At 34.6% G+C, this 19,254-nt stretch overlaps 1 protein-coding gene across 19 annotated transcripts in view; it reads right to left on the reverse strand.

Moving 5' to 3' along the window:
- The window catches only part of NRXN1 (neurexin 1), a 1,119,427-nt gene that overhangs the window by 994,949 nt on the left and 105,224 nt on the right, over window positions 1-19,254 (reverse strand). For 12 of the 19 annotated variants that reach the window (XM_042981362.1, XM_042981373.1, XM_042981367.1 and 9 more), the window contains 2 exons: window positions 18,840-18,869; window positions 18,056-18,067 (listed from right to left, as the gene is read on the reverse strand). The exons of 4 other annotated variants lie outside the window; for them this stretch is intronic. In XM_042981362.1, the coding sequence (XP_042837296.1) occupies window positions 18,056-18,067; window positions 18,840-18,869 (42 nt within the window). The remainder of the gene's footprint in view (window positions 1-18,055; window positions 18,068-18,839; window positions 18,870-19,254) is intronic. 3 more of the 19 variants (XM_042981372.1, XM_042981358.1, XM_042981361.1) reach the window with 1 other exon arrangement.

The raw sequence follows: 19,254 nt of genomic DNA on the forward strand, positions 1-19,254 counted from the left end.
GCTAAGAAGAATATAAAATTATGGCAACATCTTTTTATACAAGAAGATATTGAGCATATATTCCTACCCAGTACCAATATATAATTTTACAGGAACAAGATAAATAGGAAGAATAAAGTTACTTTTTTATTATAGAGAAGGCTAGAACTTAAATAAAATAAATATACTAAAAAAATAAGATACTGAAATAAGTTTGGGCACCTTTCTAAATCTCTTTATGTTCTCTGCTCTCTAGGGATTCACCATCCAGACCATCCCAACCTAAATTTTAACTATCTCTCACTGCAGTGCTACTGATCAAAATGCAATCTAACTAGGTTAAGACCTTAATCTACTTGAGACAAAGCCTTGTAACTATTTGGTTGTCTTGCAAGTAACTGCATTTTTAAAAAATAATTAGTCTTTAATAATGCAATTCTTATAGAAGTTTTTGGGAGGATTTGTTTTTGTTGGTGACATTTACTCTCACACAGTACCTCCTAATACACCCTTTGAACCTTATGAATAACCATTTGTAAATTATAACAAAAATAACACTTGTTTTATAAATGCCAGTGGAAACAAATAGAAAAGGAGAAAGATAAGAACATATTTTATTGCTTCTGAAAAAGAAAAAATGTCTCATGGTTTACCTCTATCTTGTCTCAGTAGAAAGCCTCTCATTTAGTTGTGAAAACCTGAAAACCTTTCTTCTCAATATGGCCTTAGCCTAAGGGAGCTGTCCTGGCAAAGGCCAGAATGTTGCTCACCCAGGGCTAAGTGGCTCCATGGTACTTTTATGGTAAAATTTAATTTGTATGATTTACTCATTTGAAGCAACAGGATTTGGAGTGTTTCAATGAAATTCACAAACTCAAAAAGAAAAAAAAATCCGAAATGTTGCTCATAGCCCTGAGATTAAAAAGCTCTAGTAGTTTCAGAAATGTGTTAAAATAAGAGACCCTTCCTTTATGCAAAATCTTGAAGAATGCTCAATATAAGAAACAGATTGAAGGCTATGGTACACTGTTTGAAGCAGGGCAGAGGCTTTAAGTCCTCTCCTCCCTGTGCTCTTAACCCCCCAGAGGTGGTCCTGTGGTGCCTACTCAACACTTAGGCTTCATAAAATACAACCTGATAGCTACTGGCATAGATAATTCTGTGAAATTTAGAACTAAAGAATTTGATTTGTAACAGCTATATGATTCAAGAAATGAGACAAGTCAGGGTGGCCAGGACAAAGTACTCAGAATTGATTAAATAAAACTGGTAGCTTTCAGCCCAGCCGTCCTTGCAGCAACATTCTATTTATACTAGATCATGAAAATCAGGAAAAGAGGTTAGAGTGGGAGAGAGAGCCAAAGCATAAGAGACTCTTAAATAAAACTGAGAACAAACTGAGGGTTGATGGGGGGTGGGAGGGAGTGGAGGGTAGGTGATGGACATTGAAGAGGGCATCTTTTGGGATGAGCACTGGGTGTTGTATGGAAACTAATTTGACAATAAATTTCATATAATAAAAAAAATAAAATCAGGAAAAATTATCTCAATAACAATTAAACAGTCTATGCCTGAATTGTCCAAACAGATAAAACTTCAGATTTGACAACAACAAAGAGGTAAAAATGACTGTCTTCTAAGTAGAGAAAGATTCAGTGTGAAACTTTCAGTGGGAAATAGGAGTCATTGAAGTAATGTGTTGTGATCCAAATTACATCTTTTTATGTTCTACAACCAACTATTTCATTTATTGGTTGGACAGCTTTGGAAAAAACAAACATTTCTTTGCCCCTCAATTTCTCCATCCATAAAACTATGGGTCTGCACTAAATGTGTTTTTTTTAACAGTTACTAATCCATATTTTATCTTGATACATGTTTTTGCTAGGTGAGTTCAAATACACCATCACCTCCAAATTGAAGATCTCCATATTTTCTTTTAATTTTAAGGTCTATCCTGAGGGCCATATTCATATTTTCATTCATCTATTGGTTCACTTGCTTTCTTGAATGTCTTTTCTGAACTTTATTGAAGATGAATTTTCTTCTCTCACAGACATTTTTCAGAAGCATAACCCTTCCAGGTATTTGTATTTGGGCTCTTAAAGTCATATTCAGTTACTTCCTTTCACTTCTCATATTCAACTTCTCAAATGTCTTCATCCATTCATTAGGCCTCTACTTTGTGTCTTGCCCTATATTAAGCACCACAGAAAAAACAAGACCCAGACCATGTCTTGAAGGAATTTTGAATCTGGCTTTGCACTTTGATCCCTCCTTACTTTTCCTAATTATTACAATAATTTAGGGTCCATTACCTTCAACCAGAACTGTTTTTTACAACCTCCTCATTTACTTCCCTCCAATGATCCCATCCTTCTTCAATACTATACATTGCAATTCACTCTGCCATTAAGATGTCTTCCTAAATTAGGGCTATGATAATTCACCCCCCAAACACACACACACACACACACACACACACACACACACACACACACACACACAAATTGGCAGTGTACTGATTGCAAAGTGTGTTTCTAAACGTAGGATCATATACCAGATATCTAAGGCACCAGGTAAGAAATATTGATGTGTAAATCTACTTAGGGTACACAACAGGGAGTTATAGAGAGTGTGCTGATTTAGAGAAAGCATAACTACCCTAAGACATTCAAATTAGATTAAAAAAAATAACTACAATTGTGGACCAGTTCCCGGATTATAAACCTCCCTTTAGCCTTACCAGTGTTTCAACTACATTGTGTCATGCTCTGCATGATACCGTTTCAATGTTTTTGACCATGCTGCTCTATCTTCTAGTTGCTCCCTTCCCTGGAAAGTCTACCTCATTTCTCACCCCTTCCGGTTCAACTCTTACTTACTCCGGGAACTTTCTTTTGTTCTTCCAGTTAAGGATAAGTGGAAAAAGGAAAGAGAAGAAGAGAGTCCAAGGGAAATGCAACTACAGAAGAATGGTCAGAGACATGCATGGTTACTGGCTTTGAAGATGGGGGAAAGGAGTCATGACTGAAGTTTTTTTCTAGCCTCAAAAAGCTGGAAAAGAAAACAAGCCAATTCTCCTCTAAGACCCTATAGAAAAGAACACATACCTGCTGACAAGAGTTTAGACCTGTGTTGGATTTCTAACACACAGAACTGCAAGATAACAAATTCATGTTAAGATGTTATATTTATGGAACTTATTATGGCATTGACAGAAAACACATTACTCAACCATGTTAATCTAGTGAACATCCAATTATTCTGTGAGACTTAGCTAATGAGGATTGTTGGTACTTGTAAATGACTTCTATCATAGGGCTTTTAAGTGTTGATGGGACTTACATATTGAATGACTTTACCCACTACTTTTGGGCTATAAATCTCTCTAGGATGGATACCTTCCCATATACTATGACTTATTTACTTTTGTATTCCCAGCATCTTGCATCTGGGATATTTAAAATCTTTTTTAATGATTGAAGATGAAATTGAATAGAAACATGTTTCATGCTTCAAAGTAGGCTCACAAAATTAACTACTGAGTAGAAAGTAAGGTTGACTTACCAGCAGTTCAGGTAGAAAACTTAAAAGGGGTTTCAACTGACTAAAAATTTAGTATGAGTTAACAAAATGGTAACATTGATCAAAACAAAAATGGGTGCCTGGGTGGCTCAGTCGGTTAAGTGTCTGACGCTTGGTTTCAGCTCAGGTTATGATCTCATGGTTTGTGAATTCAAGCCCTGAAGCACAGAGCCTGCTTGGGATTCTCTCTTTCTCCCTCTGTCTCTGTCCCTCCCCAGCTCTCTTACTCTCTCAAAATAAATAAATCAACTAAAAAAAAAAACCAAAAAACAAAAACAGAAAAACAACAAACAACACACACACACAAAACACACACACACACACACACACACACACACACACACACACACACACACCCCTCTCTGACTATAGGTGTCATTATTTTCGGAACCAGAGGATGCTTCCATTTTACTGTGCCCTGCTCAGACATCAGGGTTACTGAGATTAATTTTAATTTTGAACTTGACTTTACAAAAGATTCTGACAATTATAATTTGTGTCCAGACCAGGAGGAGGAGATGGCCAGGAAGAACATGGGGAGGATTTAAACACTGTGAAGAAATGTTTTAGAAGCTGAAGTTATAAAATTTGGAAAAGAAAAACTGGGGTTTGGGTATGAGAGTGGAGGATGTATTTATAGAAATTATTTTTTCAAACGTGGATGAGGAATTAGACAGACTGTGTTTAACTCCAGATAATTTGAAAACACACAGCACAGCACACTGGAGAAACTCAATAAATATCTTAGTTAGTAACAATAACAACATGCAGATGGCTAATTGGCGATAGTTTCGGTAGGCATATTTTGACTCAAATTAAGAAGAAAAACTCTTTAATAATTAAAACTCTCCTTAAAAAGACTGTTACTGAAGTAGCAAGTACACCCTCCTTCTGAACATGGAAACACAGCTTGGATCATCAGTCAAATTTACTACTCTATTATTCATTAAGTCCTTTTCCATGTAAAAGCAGGTGCACATACACCCTACTTTTTGAAAGTTCATGTCACACCGGTTGCCTTTTACCAAGGACGTATATTAGTACCTGTTTTTGCTAACAAAATAAATCCACATGGTTTTTGCTTTTACAAAAAAAAAAAAAAAGTCTAAAAGTGAAAATAGCTTTCAGCATTTATTTTGCAGCCTATTTGCCACTATTGAGGCAGTTATGTACCAGGAGCAAAGTGGCGCCTCCAAGTGCCTTGCTCTGGAACTACACTCAGCATCTCAGCATCAAGCAGCCATACCTTCAAAGTGTATCTCTGAGCATCTGTACTTTATCTCGATTTATTGTGTGCACCTGTTAAGAAGATATGTCCTAACACCTCAGAAAAGCCTAAGAGAGCTTAATTTTTAGGTCTGGGAAATATATTTAAAAACTCCATATAAAGTAATAGTAATTGCCTCATCACCTCATCCTTTTATGTCATTTCAGCTTATGAAAGGTTTCTTAGGAATGTTCTACTTTCAGACAGCGGGAGAAACCTCACTGTGATTCTCTGATTTTAGTGAATTTCATAATTTTGGTTTAAGATACATTACCACATACTTTCTGAATCGTACTAAATTACTGGTAACTTAAATGTTATCTTTGGGTCCAAAGTGCTAACAGACCTACCAAGTCACATGAACAAGTACCCACTCCCAAACCTAGCTTTATATACTCTCATAAATTTTCAATCTCTCATAATTTTCATGTAATTTCTAACTCTCCAAAACACACCCAGGAAGGAAATTCAAGGACAGGAAGGAATTGTGAGTATTTTTGTTTTGCTGTATATTGTCTTCTAAAGAAGAAAAGTGATTAAGCAAAACAAGTCAAAAGCAAGCTGAACTTTTTCTTATTGAGCCATGGAGAACAAAAAGCCTACCTGACTTATGCTAAAACTAGTGCATTTTAAACAGAATCTTAATACCCTAATCAAGGAAACAAGAAAAATTAAAAGTAAACATCTTGCTTTTGTTATTTAGAGGTAAAGACGATGACAAATATTTCTTGCTCAGCATTTTTAGGCTCACTTCATATGTATAAAACTCCAACTTCTACTCCCTCATTCACCTTACTTCCTGTTTCTACATCTGTGCCTCAATGAAACTTTAAACTGTATATAAAGGATAACTGTCTTTGACCTTAAAAAAAAATCTTGCCTCCATGTAGTTTGTGACCTCAAAAGTTACCTTTTGTTTTCCTTGAAAACAACTTAATTGTATTTGAATCATCCATCTGAAAGAGACCTCCAATATTCTACCACATGTACTATAATTGAGTGTTCACTGTGCTCTAGAAATACTTTACTGATAATCATACATGTAATCTGTTTAACAAAAAGAGGTGGACTTTATTATCTTCATTTTACAGATGAGGAAAATGAGGTTCAGGTTAGTCAAATAACTTTCCCAAAGACACACAGCTAATATATAATAAGTTTAAGGTCTAAATGCAGATATACTCAACTCCAATCTCCATGATCTTTGACCATCTTCTTTGTATCAAGTTTTACTGAGGATCTATCACCTGCCAAGCTCTGTCCTCAATGAAAAGCTAAAAATAGCAAAACCACTGCCATCAATGATCTCACATCCTAATGCCAATGACTAACAATGACTAAATTAATGAATGAAATCCAGCAAGAGAATTTTATAATAAAGGTAAACATTAAGTGTAACAATGGTCCTACAGACAGAATACTCCACTATGCCTATTTTACAATAAAAGGTAAATATTAGGTGTAACATTGGTCCCTAAGGACAGAATAATCCACTTTGCTTAGCCATCAGTATATACAATGATTGAATGTTCGCTGCTAATGTAGCTAGTCCTTGGCCAAAAATTAATAATAATAATAAAAAATAAGGTTCTTTCCTTCAGCGGATTCTGCTTCCTCCTTGACTATAAGTACCAGTCATGTCAATGTGCCTAGATTTCACTAAGGCTCACTTAACAGCTGGATGATCCCAAGTGAGGTTTCACTCACCAAGAAGTATCTATCTAGTTGTCTGGTGCCCCATTTCAGCAGATCTCTTTTTAAGAACAGATACGTTAATTGAAAATATATGGCACTTTCAAATACAGTATATCAGGCAGTCAGTTAGTAAGAGGGTAGGGCTACTGAGAAATTTATATCTTTGCCAAGGGGTTATTTTTGGTATCCCCTGAAATCACATGATATATGTACCCATTCATTTATATAGCTTTCTAGTTCCTGAAGTTGCCCTATCAGGCTGCTACCATTACTCTTCTACATTTTTGCCATCTGGAGAAATAATATTGTGCTGTCACTGCAGCCACATGATAACCCTCCCATGGGCCACCCCTGGAGCTTCTGACCTTCAGCGCTCCTCTCCCTGATTTTCTTGGTACTCACAACATTCTTTTTATCACTTCCTTTTGTAGATATTTAAAAACTGATAATATACATCCATCTAAGTCTTACGTCTGTGTCAGTCATTTCTAAGACATCTCATAAGAACAATTTTTATTTTTTAATAGACTCCAGGGACCAAATTTCCACCCCTTAAAGCTTGACCTTTGTAGAAATGGCTTATTCTTATTTTATTTAATGACTCTTTCACCATAATTTCCAATTTTTTTAAAGTATCATAATCAACCTTTCCTTGTATAGAGATATATTTGTGGCATCTTTCTGATGTGAGCACAGCATTTGCTGTTTGGTTTTCCCTTTGTCTGGATCTCTTTACCATGGCCTAATATGGACAAAGATCCTAAAATATATTACAAATTACCCATGGGTGGCACCACATACAAAATTTAAATGTTGCCACATATCCAATTTGATTTTTTTAAGCACCTATCTGAATTCTACACAACAAAAGTTTTAATGACCTTTCCCATGAGGTTTGAGACAGCCCAGTGACACCTTTACTAGTGTGAAAACCAAATGTTTAGTTTCAAGGATAAAGGGAAGGCCTAACTGAAAAACTATCTATTACTTCCTCATCTGTTCATAATGAACCAAGTTCTCTTAAAGCAAGATATTTTTTTTATTAGCAAGACAAGTCAATGCAGAAGTGATATGGATTGAATTAAAAACTTGCCTCTTGCAAGAAAAAAATAAATTACTGTCATCACTATGAAGTTCAAATTGTCAACCCTTATGTCCCAAAAGCCAATTAACTGAGTTGTTAATACTTCCACAAAATGGCTGACCTGTAGAAGCTTCTGGGGACATTGAGGACTCTTTTCAAAGTACAGAATTCTAATATATCCTAGACCTATTGATTACAATTCCCTGTTAAGTTCCTTGAAGATCTGTATTTTTAAAATGTGCCCAGGGCATCTGGGTGGCTCAGTCAGTTAAAGCATCCTACTTTGGTTCAGGTCATAATCTCACGGTTCGTGAGTCTGAGCCCCACACTGGGCTCTGTGCTGACAGCATGAAGCCTGCTTGGGATTCTGTATCTTTCCTTCTCTCTCTACCCCTCCCCCACTCATACTCTCTCTAAATAAATAAATAAACTTTAAAAATGCTTAAAATGTGCCCCCTGTTGAGTGGTGGGTAGAGGAGGGGAGGGAAGTCAATTTGCAAACTGTGGCATCAGAACAATGGTAATGAGGTCAAGGTTTGTAATGGTGTTTGAGAGACTGTTCAGATGTTCTAACAAGGAGGTAAGTTACGTTACCAGCCTTGCTGAAACAGCAGTGCTCCTTTATACAGGACATTTTTTTTTTTAATTGGGGAATGACATATTTGAAGTAGTTGAAGAAAAAAGCAACAGTGACTTACCCTAATAGGTCACGACATTACTCTTTATAAACAATAAGAGGGCAAGTGCCAAACCAAATTGTCCTCACAGCATCAGTTCAAATTCTGGCTTTCTTTTGGACCAGTCAGCTTCTCTCCCTTCCCAACACAATGAATGACTCCTAACTTCATTCAGTCCTCTCACAAAGAATACCACTGGTCACAGCAAGTACATACAGGTCAGTGCAAATCCAACTGCTCTCCTAGGGAAGCAATTCAAAATGGATGCCCTGCTGACTGTCAGTCAGATAACTGCATTCTTTTATCTCAACAAATAATCACTACAAAGACAGTCATAACAAGCCATCACATAATTCTTTTAGGTTGACATAGCATCAAAAATAGCTTTTCCCTAAGTTTAACAGAAGATTTCTGGCAAATGTTGCCACTAGCTATCTGCAAAAATTCTATTATGGTTAGCTTGTGAATGAGGAGTTCCCTGTGAATGAAAATCACAACTGACCAATTTAGGGATTTTCATCCCTCTGGCAGTAGTGTAGTCCAATCTAAATTTGATTGTCTCCTTGAATGGAGTAATTTAATTTTCTCCAAATGTCTACTGACTTTAGACTGCCAAGTCTAGAAAATGAAATGGAGAACTGGGTCAGTTGACCAGGTAATTCAGGCCAAAAAATAAAACATTGCTTAGAAACTTCATATAACATATGAGTTGTTTTAATTTCCTCAATTACCATTTGTCTTAGTAGTCAAATTTTCTCGTCTATATCTGAGCTATGTAATAAAAAAAGTTATTTAAGATGAAAGGGAACCCTGCTCTCGGTTCACAACTCTGGCAGCATCCCTGCACATTACTTGGTGGAAAGTAAAGACTAACAATTACTAGAGATTACTTCAGCTGCTACTATTCTGAGTGAGCTATCCTGTGGTCATAGGCACACAGCAATTCATAGGCAAAAAAGCCAAGCAGAAAAGGGAAAACTGCACTTAGTAGAATACACATTTTGTATAAGATATAATTTGAATGTGTAAAGAGATGTCTTGAAAAATGGCAACTATTATTGCCTTGTTTATATTCCTTACTGTCACAAACCTTGAAAACATCCATTCTGAAAAGTTATAGCTTTATACCATGTATAAGAGTCCCACATAAAGAAGAATCTCATTGGTGCTTTTAGTAATATATGACTGAAATTGAATGAAACCATTCTCTCTCTCTCCCTCTCTCTCTCTCTCTACCAAAAGGACAAGCAAAAAGACACTAATTTTAAGGGAAATATGACCTTAGGCACTGCAGTTTTGTTTTTGCTTTTTAATTCAGTGATTTCCAACCATTGTAATTCTTCAGTGCAAATTCCTTGGCTTAGGACAGCTGGCTGAAGACCTGAACTACTTAATAAATCATCTAGTTGAACATATGATCACTTATTCCCCGGCTGGGGGAAGTTAAAGGTCTTTTGGGTATATAGAGCTATTTGAGGACCTGAGAAGAACGAATACTTCTTTTAATGTTAGAAGCACAAGTTAAGCTATCTGAACAAGTGGATCTACCTCATTCTTTGGAACTTTCCCTCTCACAAACTGCCAAAAAGCACTTCCTGACAGTCACAGTGAATAATGCTATTTAGAAGCCAAATTTCCAGGAGCCTCTTCCTGTTACCTATATATACACAAAGATATACAAAGATGAATTACTACCCTTTTCTTAAAGAAACATTACTTTAAGACCGGTTGTTACAGGAATTTTAAAGGAAAGTCCAGATCATCAGTGGTTGTTGGAGTGGTTTCCAAATCCTTTGCAAATCCTCTGAGATCACCTAAATTGGGCAGGAAACAAGGAAGATCAAAAGGGTCAAGCTGAGTCCATACTTCCAGTTCAAGGGGGAAAAAATCTGCTTTATTGAATTGGTTTGCCCTGCATGAAGGAAAAATAAATGTTAAAATGGGTGTATTATAAAAATAATAATATCTGGTAAAATCTAAATGAAAATTTTACAAACTTGTTTAGCCTATCAGTTGAGTCATTAAACAAGTATTATTGAGTACCTACTTGTGACAGCCCCTGTTCTAGGGGCCCTTGAGATACACCAAGGCAGGGCAGAAATCTCTGCCCTCTTGTATTCTGGAGGGAGAAAAATAGGCAGTAAACAGTAAACAAAATAAATGAAAAAAAATAAAGTATGCTAGAAGGTAATAATTTTTATGGAGGAGAAACCAGATTGGGGTATGATGGTTCAGGAGAAGGGCAATTACAGTACTGAATAGAATAATCAGAGTGAGTCTTTTGAGAAGGTGCCATTTGAACAAAATCTTGAAGGATGTGAGGATGCTACCCAATTATTTAAGTATTTCAAGGTAATTATATGTTATTTTCCAGCAAATATACTATGTAGGAAGAGAAGTGCCTAATTAGTTATTCCTTGAAAATCTGGTGGAAGAGAAGTCCCTAATTAGTTATTCCTTGAAAATCTGGTTTTCAGTTGACTAAGTGGTTAGTGTAAGCTCAATTCACATATCACTCTTTGGAGTTGTTACTAAGGCAAAACAATGATACACAAAAAAAGTTTTTCTCAGGTACTTCCAGTGCACAAGAAAATGTTTACTTCTCTTTTCCGTTCAGACTGTAAATTTGCATCTAAAAAACAGCACTTTGTTGGGGCTCCTGGGTGGCTCAGTTGGTTAAGCATCCAACTCTTGGTTTTGGTTCAGGTCATGATCTCACAGTTAGTGGGTTTGAGCCCTACATCGGGCTCTCTACTGTCACTACAGAGTGTGCTATAGATTCTCTGTCCCCCTCCTCATTACCCCTGCCCCGCCTCAAAAATAAACCTTTTAAATAAAATAAAATAAAATAAAATAAAATAAAATAAAATAAAATAAAATAAACCAGCACTTTGCCAATGAACTCCTAGGTTTGTTCAAAGGGGAGGCAAGTCAATTTGAGCTTCATCATTCTATTAAAGAGAAAGATGAAAATGTGAAGAGTTACAGAAATATCTAAATAATTTTGATTAAGTAAAGTCAACCTTTAATGCTTTATTGTACCAATATTCTCTGTAGTATGGGCCATCAGGACAATGATGTCCAATTAGTTATAACTTAAAACAATCACAGAATCATAAATTATAGGTAGTTATATGATGGACAAAAGATATTAAGAAACTAATACTGTTTTTAAACTTTTGGCAATTACAGATCGTTTTAAAATTCATTTAATCTAAACGTATATAGTATCTTCTTTTATTTTATTGCCACCACTGATAAAAACCATCTTCTAAGACTTTCGTAATTTGTCATGTAACATATTCTTGAGAATGGAGTATTTTCATTTAAGATTTATACATGTAAGGCTATATAACTGGCACAAGGACAAATACAGGATCTCAACCCTGGTCTTATGACTTCATGAAGTCTTACAACACACTGTACTGCTCTCTTGTTATAATGTAAAATTTTACACCACTTGAAATGAGAATCAATAGCATCCTAAATAATACTGTATGATTGGTTTCCTTCACACTATCTCTAAATTTATTTTGTAAGAATAAGAATATGAAACATTGTTTCATGATTATTCCTGTATAAGGGAAGTTTTTAAAGTTTCCTTAAGGTTGGTTATTTTATACCAATTATTTTATTTTTTATATTAAATATAATTTATTGTCAAATTGGTTTCCATACAACACCCAGTGCTCATCTTATACCAGTTATTTTAGTTCAAAGTCTGTACAGTGTGCTGTCTATCATAATAAGCAATACCTCCTAGCATTCCTTAAAAGAGTGTCATTTTTTTTTAGATGATCTGTAATGTCCTTCCCTGCTCCAAAATTCTAGGATTCTATTTAAAGATTCAGATTTCTTTAGTAAATGAGCTAAGCGTTCTGCGAAATTACAATTTTCTTTAAAACCACTGGCCAACATAATTAAGAAAAAGATATTCCCTCTTACCAGCTTAAATGTATTGATGTTTTTTAAAATTTTTTTCTAATGTTTATTCATTTTTGAGAGACAGAGAAAGTGAGTGGGGGTGGTAAGAGAGAGAAAGAGACACACAGAATCCAAAGCAGGCTCCAAGCTCCAAGCAGCCATCACAGAGCCCGATGTGGGGCTCGAACTTAGGAACCATGAGATCGTGACCTGAGCTGAAGATGGACGCTCAAATGACTGAGCCACCCAGGCACTCCTGATGTTGGTCTTTAAAAATATAGATTAATGTAAAATACATTTTAAAATGGACAGATAAAAATCATTATTTTGGAAAAGGAAGCATCATTTTAAAGTCCAGTATGCCATGATTTAAACTTTTTTGCTATTTTTGATCTATTTCAGTAAAGCACATCTAAATTTATATTTACACTACCTCATTCTTAAAAATGTTAGACTGTGGAGAGTCCTTTCTGTGTTCTTCTCAGAGGATAAATTAATCTACTACAAGTCAAATAAAATCCTTGTTTAGTTTATTAGTTATTCAGTGTTGCCACTGTTTACAGAATATATGAAGACATGGGAAATATGTCACCACAGAGCCAGACTGCAGAGATTGGAAGGAGCTGGGACCTTTATTAGTAATAACTATAATGACAAAATTGATTCACAGCAAGAGATAATACATAAATATTTACTTTTCAAGTAATTTCTCTTGATTATACCCAGAAATGATAGGCATGTAGGCCAAAGAAGAACTGAAAAATACCATATTCTAAATAGTTACATAGCCTTTTATGTATGTCATATTGATGAAGATATTTATAAAGATGATGAAGATATTAATGTCTGATTTATAAAATGAAATTCTAGTCTTTCTATGTTCTATAACTGTGAATGAGGAGCATCCCCTGGTACTGCAACAGCAAAAGTAATAACAAATAATTCAAGATAAATTATTGCTTAGTTTGCATACACACCAAACATAGGTATTTCAATGTGGTAAAATTCTGTCAACATTCACAAATGCTTCTGAATAATGAAGAATACTTAATATTATAAAGCTAAATGAGGAAATATGATATAAAAGCATACAGAAGAAGAGCAATATAGTATTTTCAAAATCAAATTAGTTCCACATCAAAAACCACAGTGAAATATATTAAAAGTTATAAAACAAATATGCATCGTGATGTTAGTTATTTGAAACTGGGTACTTCATATACAAATTGGTTATACAGCAATGCAAGGGTTGAAAGATGGTTACAAAAATCATAGAAACAAAGAGACATGAATAAAAAATATGAAATGATTTTTCTTCTCCTAAATATTAATAATATCAAATATATTTTAAGAGTAAATATAATGCTAGTGTGGTGTGACATCGCAGATAAAATTTTAAATATATAATCTTTGTTATTGTTAATTGTAGTGGAATCAAGCATATCTAGTTACTGATACAAGTCATTTTGAGAAAAATCTGTTTTAATTTTTTTAATAAATTACTCTATTTTAAGATCTTCACTTTCACTAATACAATCGAGTTTAGGCATTTTTACAATAATTATATACCTGACAGTTGTATTTATAATACCTTGGCCTTCTGGCAACATGAGAAACCTGGATAATCAAACAATACGTGTTCATTTGAAATGGTCAAATAGACATTCACTTCGCAAATATGCTGTAGAGTTAATGAATGCAGGAACAGCAAATATGTTCATATCACAAGATAAGACATAAACTTTGGTTCTTTTCAAAGCTTACAATCCAAACCCAATCTAAACAGGTCTTATGTTACATCACAGTTGATACAGTGAGATAGAAAACAACAACAACAACAGCAAAAAAAAAAACAAAAAACAAAAAACCTCATGGGAACCACATCAGATAGCATAACATCAGATTTAAATTTCAGTAACATTTCTGTGCCTGTCATTGTATGAATAGTGAAAGCTACAAAATAAAATCTGATCATTTACCACTGTGACTACAAATTACATTAAAAGTCTTGAAAACCCTTAAATACAAAGATACATGGACTTCATTTTCTTACAGACCCACTGCAGTGCATATGCCAAGGCATATTAAAGTGATATTGGAATGATGCTTTACTAGACAGAAAAGGATATGAATGACAGGAAACAAAATAAAGTTGAGAGACAGAGAACATTCCATGTAATTTGTTGCTACAATTTTTTTTAGTTATTTTCATACATTTCCTCTGCCTTTTCTACCCTCTACTTTGTCCACTCCAAACCCTCCATGTCCTCCTCCACACCTACATCTTCCAATGTGTGCCCCCCAGTCCCCCACCTCACATACACACACTTAAGTCATAAGAATGGTAAATTCAAGATACAACAAGGAAAGTATTCTGTAAATACAATGTTTAAAAAGAAAGACAAGTCTCTGCCCTCATGGAGCTTACATTCTACTAGGAAAAGTTGACATTAAATATAAATATATAATCACCCATATAAATATTACCACTAAAATCATTGTTATAAAGGAAAATACAAGCATCCAAAGTACCAAAATGAATTTTTAACTTATGCTTATGAGCTATTAACCAGTCATAATGGCTGGATTTGCAGTGTAACTTACATTTTTGGCATTTTCTGATTTAAATGGTCATTCATTTCTCTCAGACAACTGTTAGAGTAAAATATAAGTAAATAAAGTAATTATTGAAATGAAGTGACCAGTTAAACAACCATGGGAAAACAAAAACAAAAACAAAAATAACTAAATTCCCAGGTAAATAGACAAACCTGAATTCTAAATACAACGGAGAATAAAGTTAGCATTGTCAATGGTCCTAATGATACCAATGACAAATTTCAAGCCTAAAAAAGAAAGCAAACACAATTTCACAAAAACCACTTGAATCTATCTAGCAATGACCAGCAGAAGTAAGGTTGGTTCTGGATAATATCTATCCCTAGCTATCCCAAAGAAAGCTATGATTCATTGAAAAAAAGTTTACTCCTAACTCTCCAGGTAAAGGTGACATGCCCTTCTTCAGAAAACATGAAAACAAATCCAAATAATTAAAGTGTGAAGCAGAATGACCAAATGAAGTTATGAGGCAAGATGGCATATGGGAAGAGTGAAAATGCTTCCCATTATGATTCCACCAGCACATAGCAATGGTCTTTAGCATGTCTCCTTAACATGACTTAGTTGTTCTTGTCATGTACAAATTATAAGGTATTTTGCAGTTTCCAAACTCTGAAAAATCAATAATTAGGGAGTATGAAAAGATCCACACCACCTATGTAAGGACACATCACAAAATGATATCAGTGCTTACCTCCAGGAAGAAGACTGAGGAGGATGAAGAATGTTCTCTTTAGATAAGTTACTTTTTTTTTTAAGGAATGACCTTCATCTATCATTGGGGATTTAAAATTTTAGAAAATATTTAAGAACTCAAATAGAAAAAAAAAATGATAATAATAATGTTCCTGAATCCAATTTTGCCTCTGGATTCAAAAAAAAGGAAAGACTTTGATGCACAGATGTTTCATTCCAGAGTCCCTTGAATTCACTACTGGTAAAGAGGAAAGCAGTGTCAAAAAATTCTTCAGAATTACGTTGTATGGAAAGATTTAGGAAGTGTTAAGTTACAATGCATATCAGTTATTTCAGACTGGAAAGGTTCAACAACTATTTCATGCACAACTAGGATTTAACTTGATATAGGAACCTACAATGTAAAACTTCTAAAATTTTTTGACTCCTTCAACATGTGGCACAGGACAAGGAGAGCTACATCAGAGAGCCCCTGATTCATGCTATCTTTATGTTTTCTGAATGCCCACATTTTTTCCCACTCTCATGGTACTTGCATTCTGTCATTTATACTAACTTGTCCACATGTCTTCATTTCCCTACTACATTGACACACTTTGAATGTGGATGTCACGTCATAGTCAAGACTGTATTTTTGCTCAGAAGGCAGATTTGTTGAATTGATTTACAGTTAAAGAACTTACAAATCATGTTTCTCATTGATATATATCTAATTAACCAACATGTAAATGTTACCACTCTGATTTGCAAAATACTCAAATCCATCTGAAAATCTTCTTTCCCTATTTAACATCAAAAAGCATCCTGGTCCCATTAACAGAAGAAAAATGTAAATGAAAAACCAAATTCCTGTGCTCTGTAGTTTTGTGCTGATTAAGGAATACTACTTGATGAAAAATAGTGAAGTAGAAATATATTTGACCCATATGTCAACAGAAAACACTTAAGACTGACATACTAAAACTAAATGAAGTGACACTTAACATTGATGACATCAAAACAAATATCAGCTGAATATAAATATGAATTATTCTATAGATAGAGTTAAATGGTTATAGAATTATAAAATTATTTTTGAGTTAATTTTTTACAACATCATGTTTATATATATGTATATTTAGAATATTTATTACATGTGTATATACATTCATAGATACAAACACATATGCATATACTGCACTCAGTCAGTAAAATAAAGTATAAATACAGTTTCCTCTATGCCATCCTGAGTACTCCAATAAGGAACATGGTGTGGAATGCCCACTAAGAAAGGAAGTAGATGGGAATTTGACCAAAAAACTTTAGAAAGCGTCCCAAATGGTACATAACATTTCTAAAACAATTGATACATACTGTCATTTGTGTAGTTGCTGGAAGGCTTAAAATAAGATTAAATTATATTATTGGAAATGGTTGACCAAAACACAAACTACAATAGCATATGTTCTCTTTATTGGCTCAAAATACCCAAGCAACATTTGCTTTGAAAGCTTTAATTTATACATTTAAAACTTTGCTATTATTTCTTACTTATTGCCTGGCTCATGTTCAGGTGCTTTTCAAGCAGAAAAGTTTCCCTGCTAGATGACACAATGTAAGGGTGAAGAACTGCGAGCTTCCGTCCCAATTCACCAGATTAACATTCAGAGCACAAGAAAACTCAGAGAATTTAAGGATAAGACAAATCCCTGCATTTAAAATAACAAAAAACAAAACCCACAAAAACCAAAAAAATACAGACCAAGGGCACATTCACTAACACATAGTTCAAATGATTAGCTTAAAGGCTATGATACATATTTACCACAGCTACAGATCACCTACTTATATTTAATGGCAACACTAAACACACGGTCGATGGTTCCAAATGGCAAAGTAAGCATGCTTTTCAATCTGGCATCAGTGCTGTCAAGGAGCACACATGCCTGACTTACCAAGTGATGCAGAAATGTATACCTGCATGATAACGTTCTTAAAACAAAGTTAGTATGTGCAACAGAAAGAACAGGCTTGTCTTGTTTCCTTGGCTTTTTCACGGTACTACCTTTCCAGGTTCTTATGGAATTAATGTGTATATATGACATCTAGCAGGCAAATAGGTGATGATCACACAGCACTACACTTCAATGCTGCACATGCTTACACTCGCATCCCAATGCAAAATGGCTGGGGCAGGCGTGCTCCTGAGCTCAATGTTTGAAGATGACATATTTATGGTAACTACACTCGTCATTTAGCTACCATTAAGTGATACTGCAAAAAATTACACTGAAATCTGAAGTTAATTTTTAAATATACTAATTATATAGGCAGCTGACATGATAAAACACTCTAAAGAGCAAAAAAAAAAAAAAAAAGGGCAACATTTTGATGGAGTTTTCTTACCTTAAATTCACAAAATATTAACACTCATACCTACCTCCCAGTGCCCACTACTAATACAAAAAGATCTAAATACATTTGCATAACTTACACACACTATAATTCATATAGATGATATTAAGAAGAAATAAAATAATGTAATACCTTTACTTTTACCTATGGATTTGATGAAATGGTTCCAAGAAGAAAGGGTTTCCATACAAAGAGAATAGAGAGAGAAACAACAGTAAGAATTATGAATATATGTAAATGTAGTACTCTTTGAAAATTAAACAAGACAAGAAAGCATAAAAAAGGGTCTGAAAATACATGGAGATATAATCAGTATTTGTTAAGAAATCTGCCCTTTTTAAAAGGAAATACATGCAAGGAAACCGAAAAGTCCATGCTCACTTTTAAAAGATTACACAAAAAAGAAGATACACAATGACTATACTATAGGTAGAAAAAGTATTGATTCTGTGAAACACTATACTCAGCATTCTAAAAGCCAGAAGCCAAAGATGTCTGGATGTTCCCAATCTGCCATGCATGGGTGAAAAATGGACTCTTTCTGGTACAGTAGATTAAACTGAATATACTATTTCAGATATTAACTTCTGATGGTTCTCAGTTTTTCTTTACTATAGCTACCCGTAACTGCATATGCTTACAAATGTATGCAAAGTCTCAATCACAAATTCTTATGTCTCATTTATTTGCAGATATTACAGTGCAAAGAATGAAGGAAAATAAAAGTCAAAGGAGCAAACCAAAATCTAACAAATAAAGGGGAAAAAACATATGAAAAAATGTGAACAAAAGTTATGTATTTAATTTGCAGCCAGATAATTTGCAAGCATTTGCCCATCCTTTGCAGTGATGGTTTAAAGCAGCTACAGAACAAGAAAACACTGAAAGCAGAGTGGAAAAGGAACAGAGCCCATACCTTGGTCGCCCATCATCAGGTGCGCCAGACCTTGAAGGGAAACAAGAGCACAGTCAGCAATAAACAAGGGAGCATGGGAAGTCAGGGTTGTCACGGTGACAAAAATGTTCAGTGACAGACATCTTGTTTCCTATGAGACATGTCTGTATCACAGAGGCAAATCAAAAAGCATTCTTTCAACCCCTGGTTGGAATGCTTTGGGGCAAAGAGTTAATACTACTGTAATTTAAACACTGGCATATGCTGCTCTGTGTATTTCTTCAATGTATCAGTTGGAACAATGAAGAGCATGACTTAAAATCCAACCAATCCCTTAAATATTGCATCTGTCCTTCATGCCCTTTGATGATACTGCCACCACAGGGCTTGTTATAAAATTATATTTTTTAAAACCCAAAGGAATATCTGAAACATG

Source organism: Panthera tigris, chromosome A3 (assembly GCF_018350195.1).
Source record: "Panthera tigris isolate Pti1 chromosome A3, P.tigris_Pti1_mat1.1, whole genome shotgun sequence".
Classification (NCBI taxonomy): Eukaryota; Metazoa; Chordata; class Mammalia; order Carnivora; family Felidae; genus Panthera; species Panthera tigris.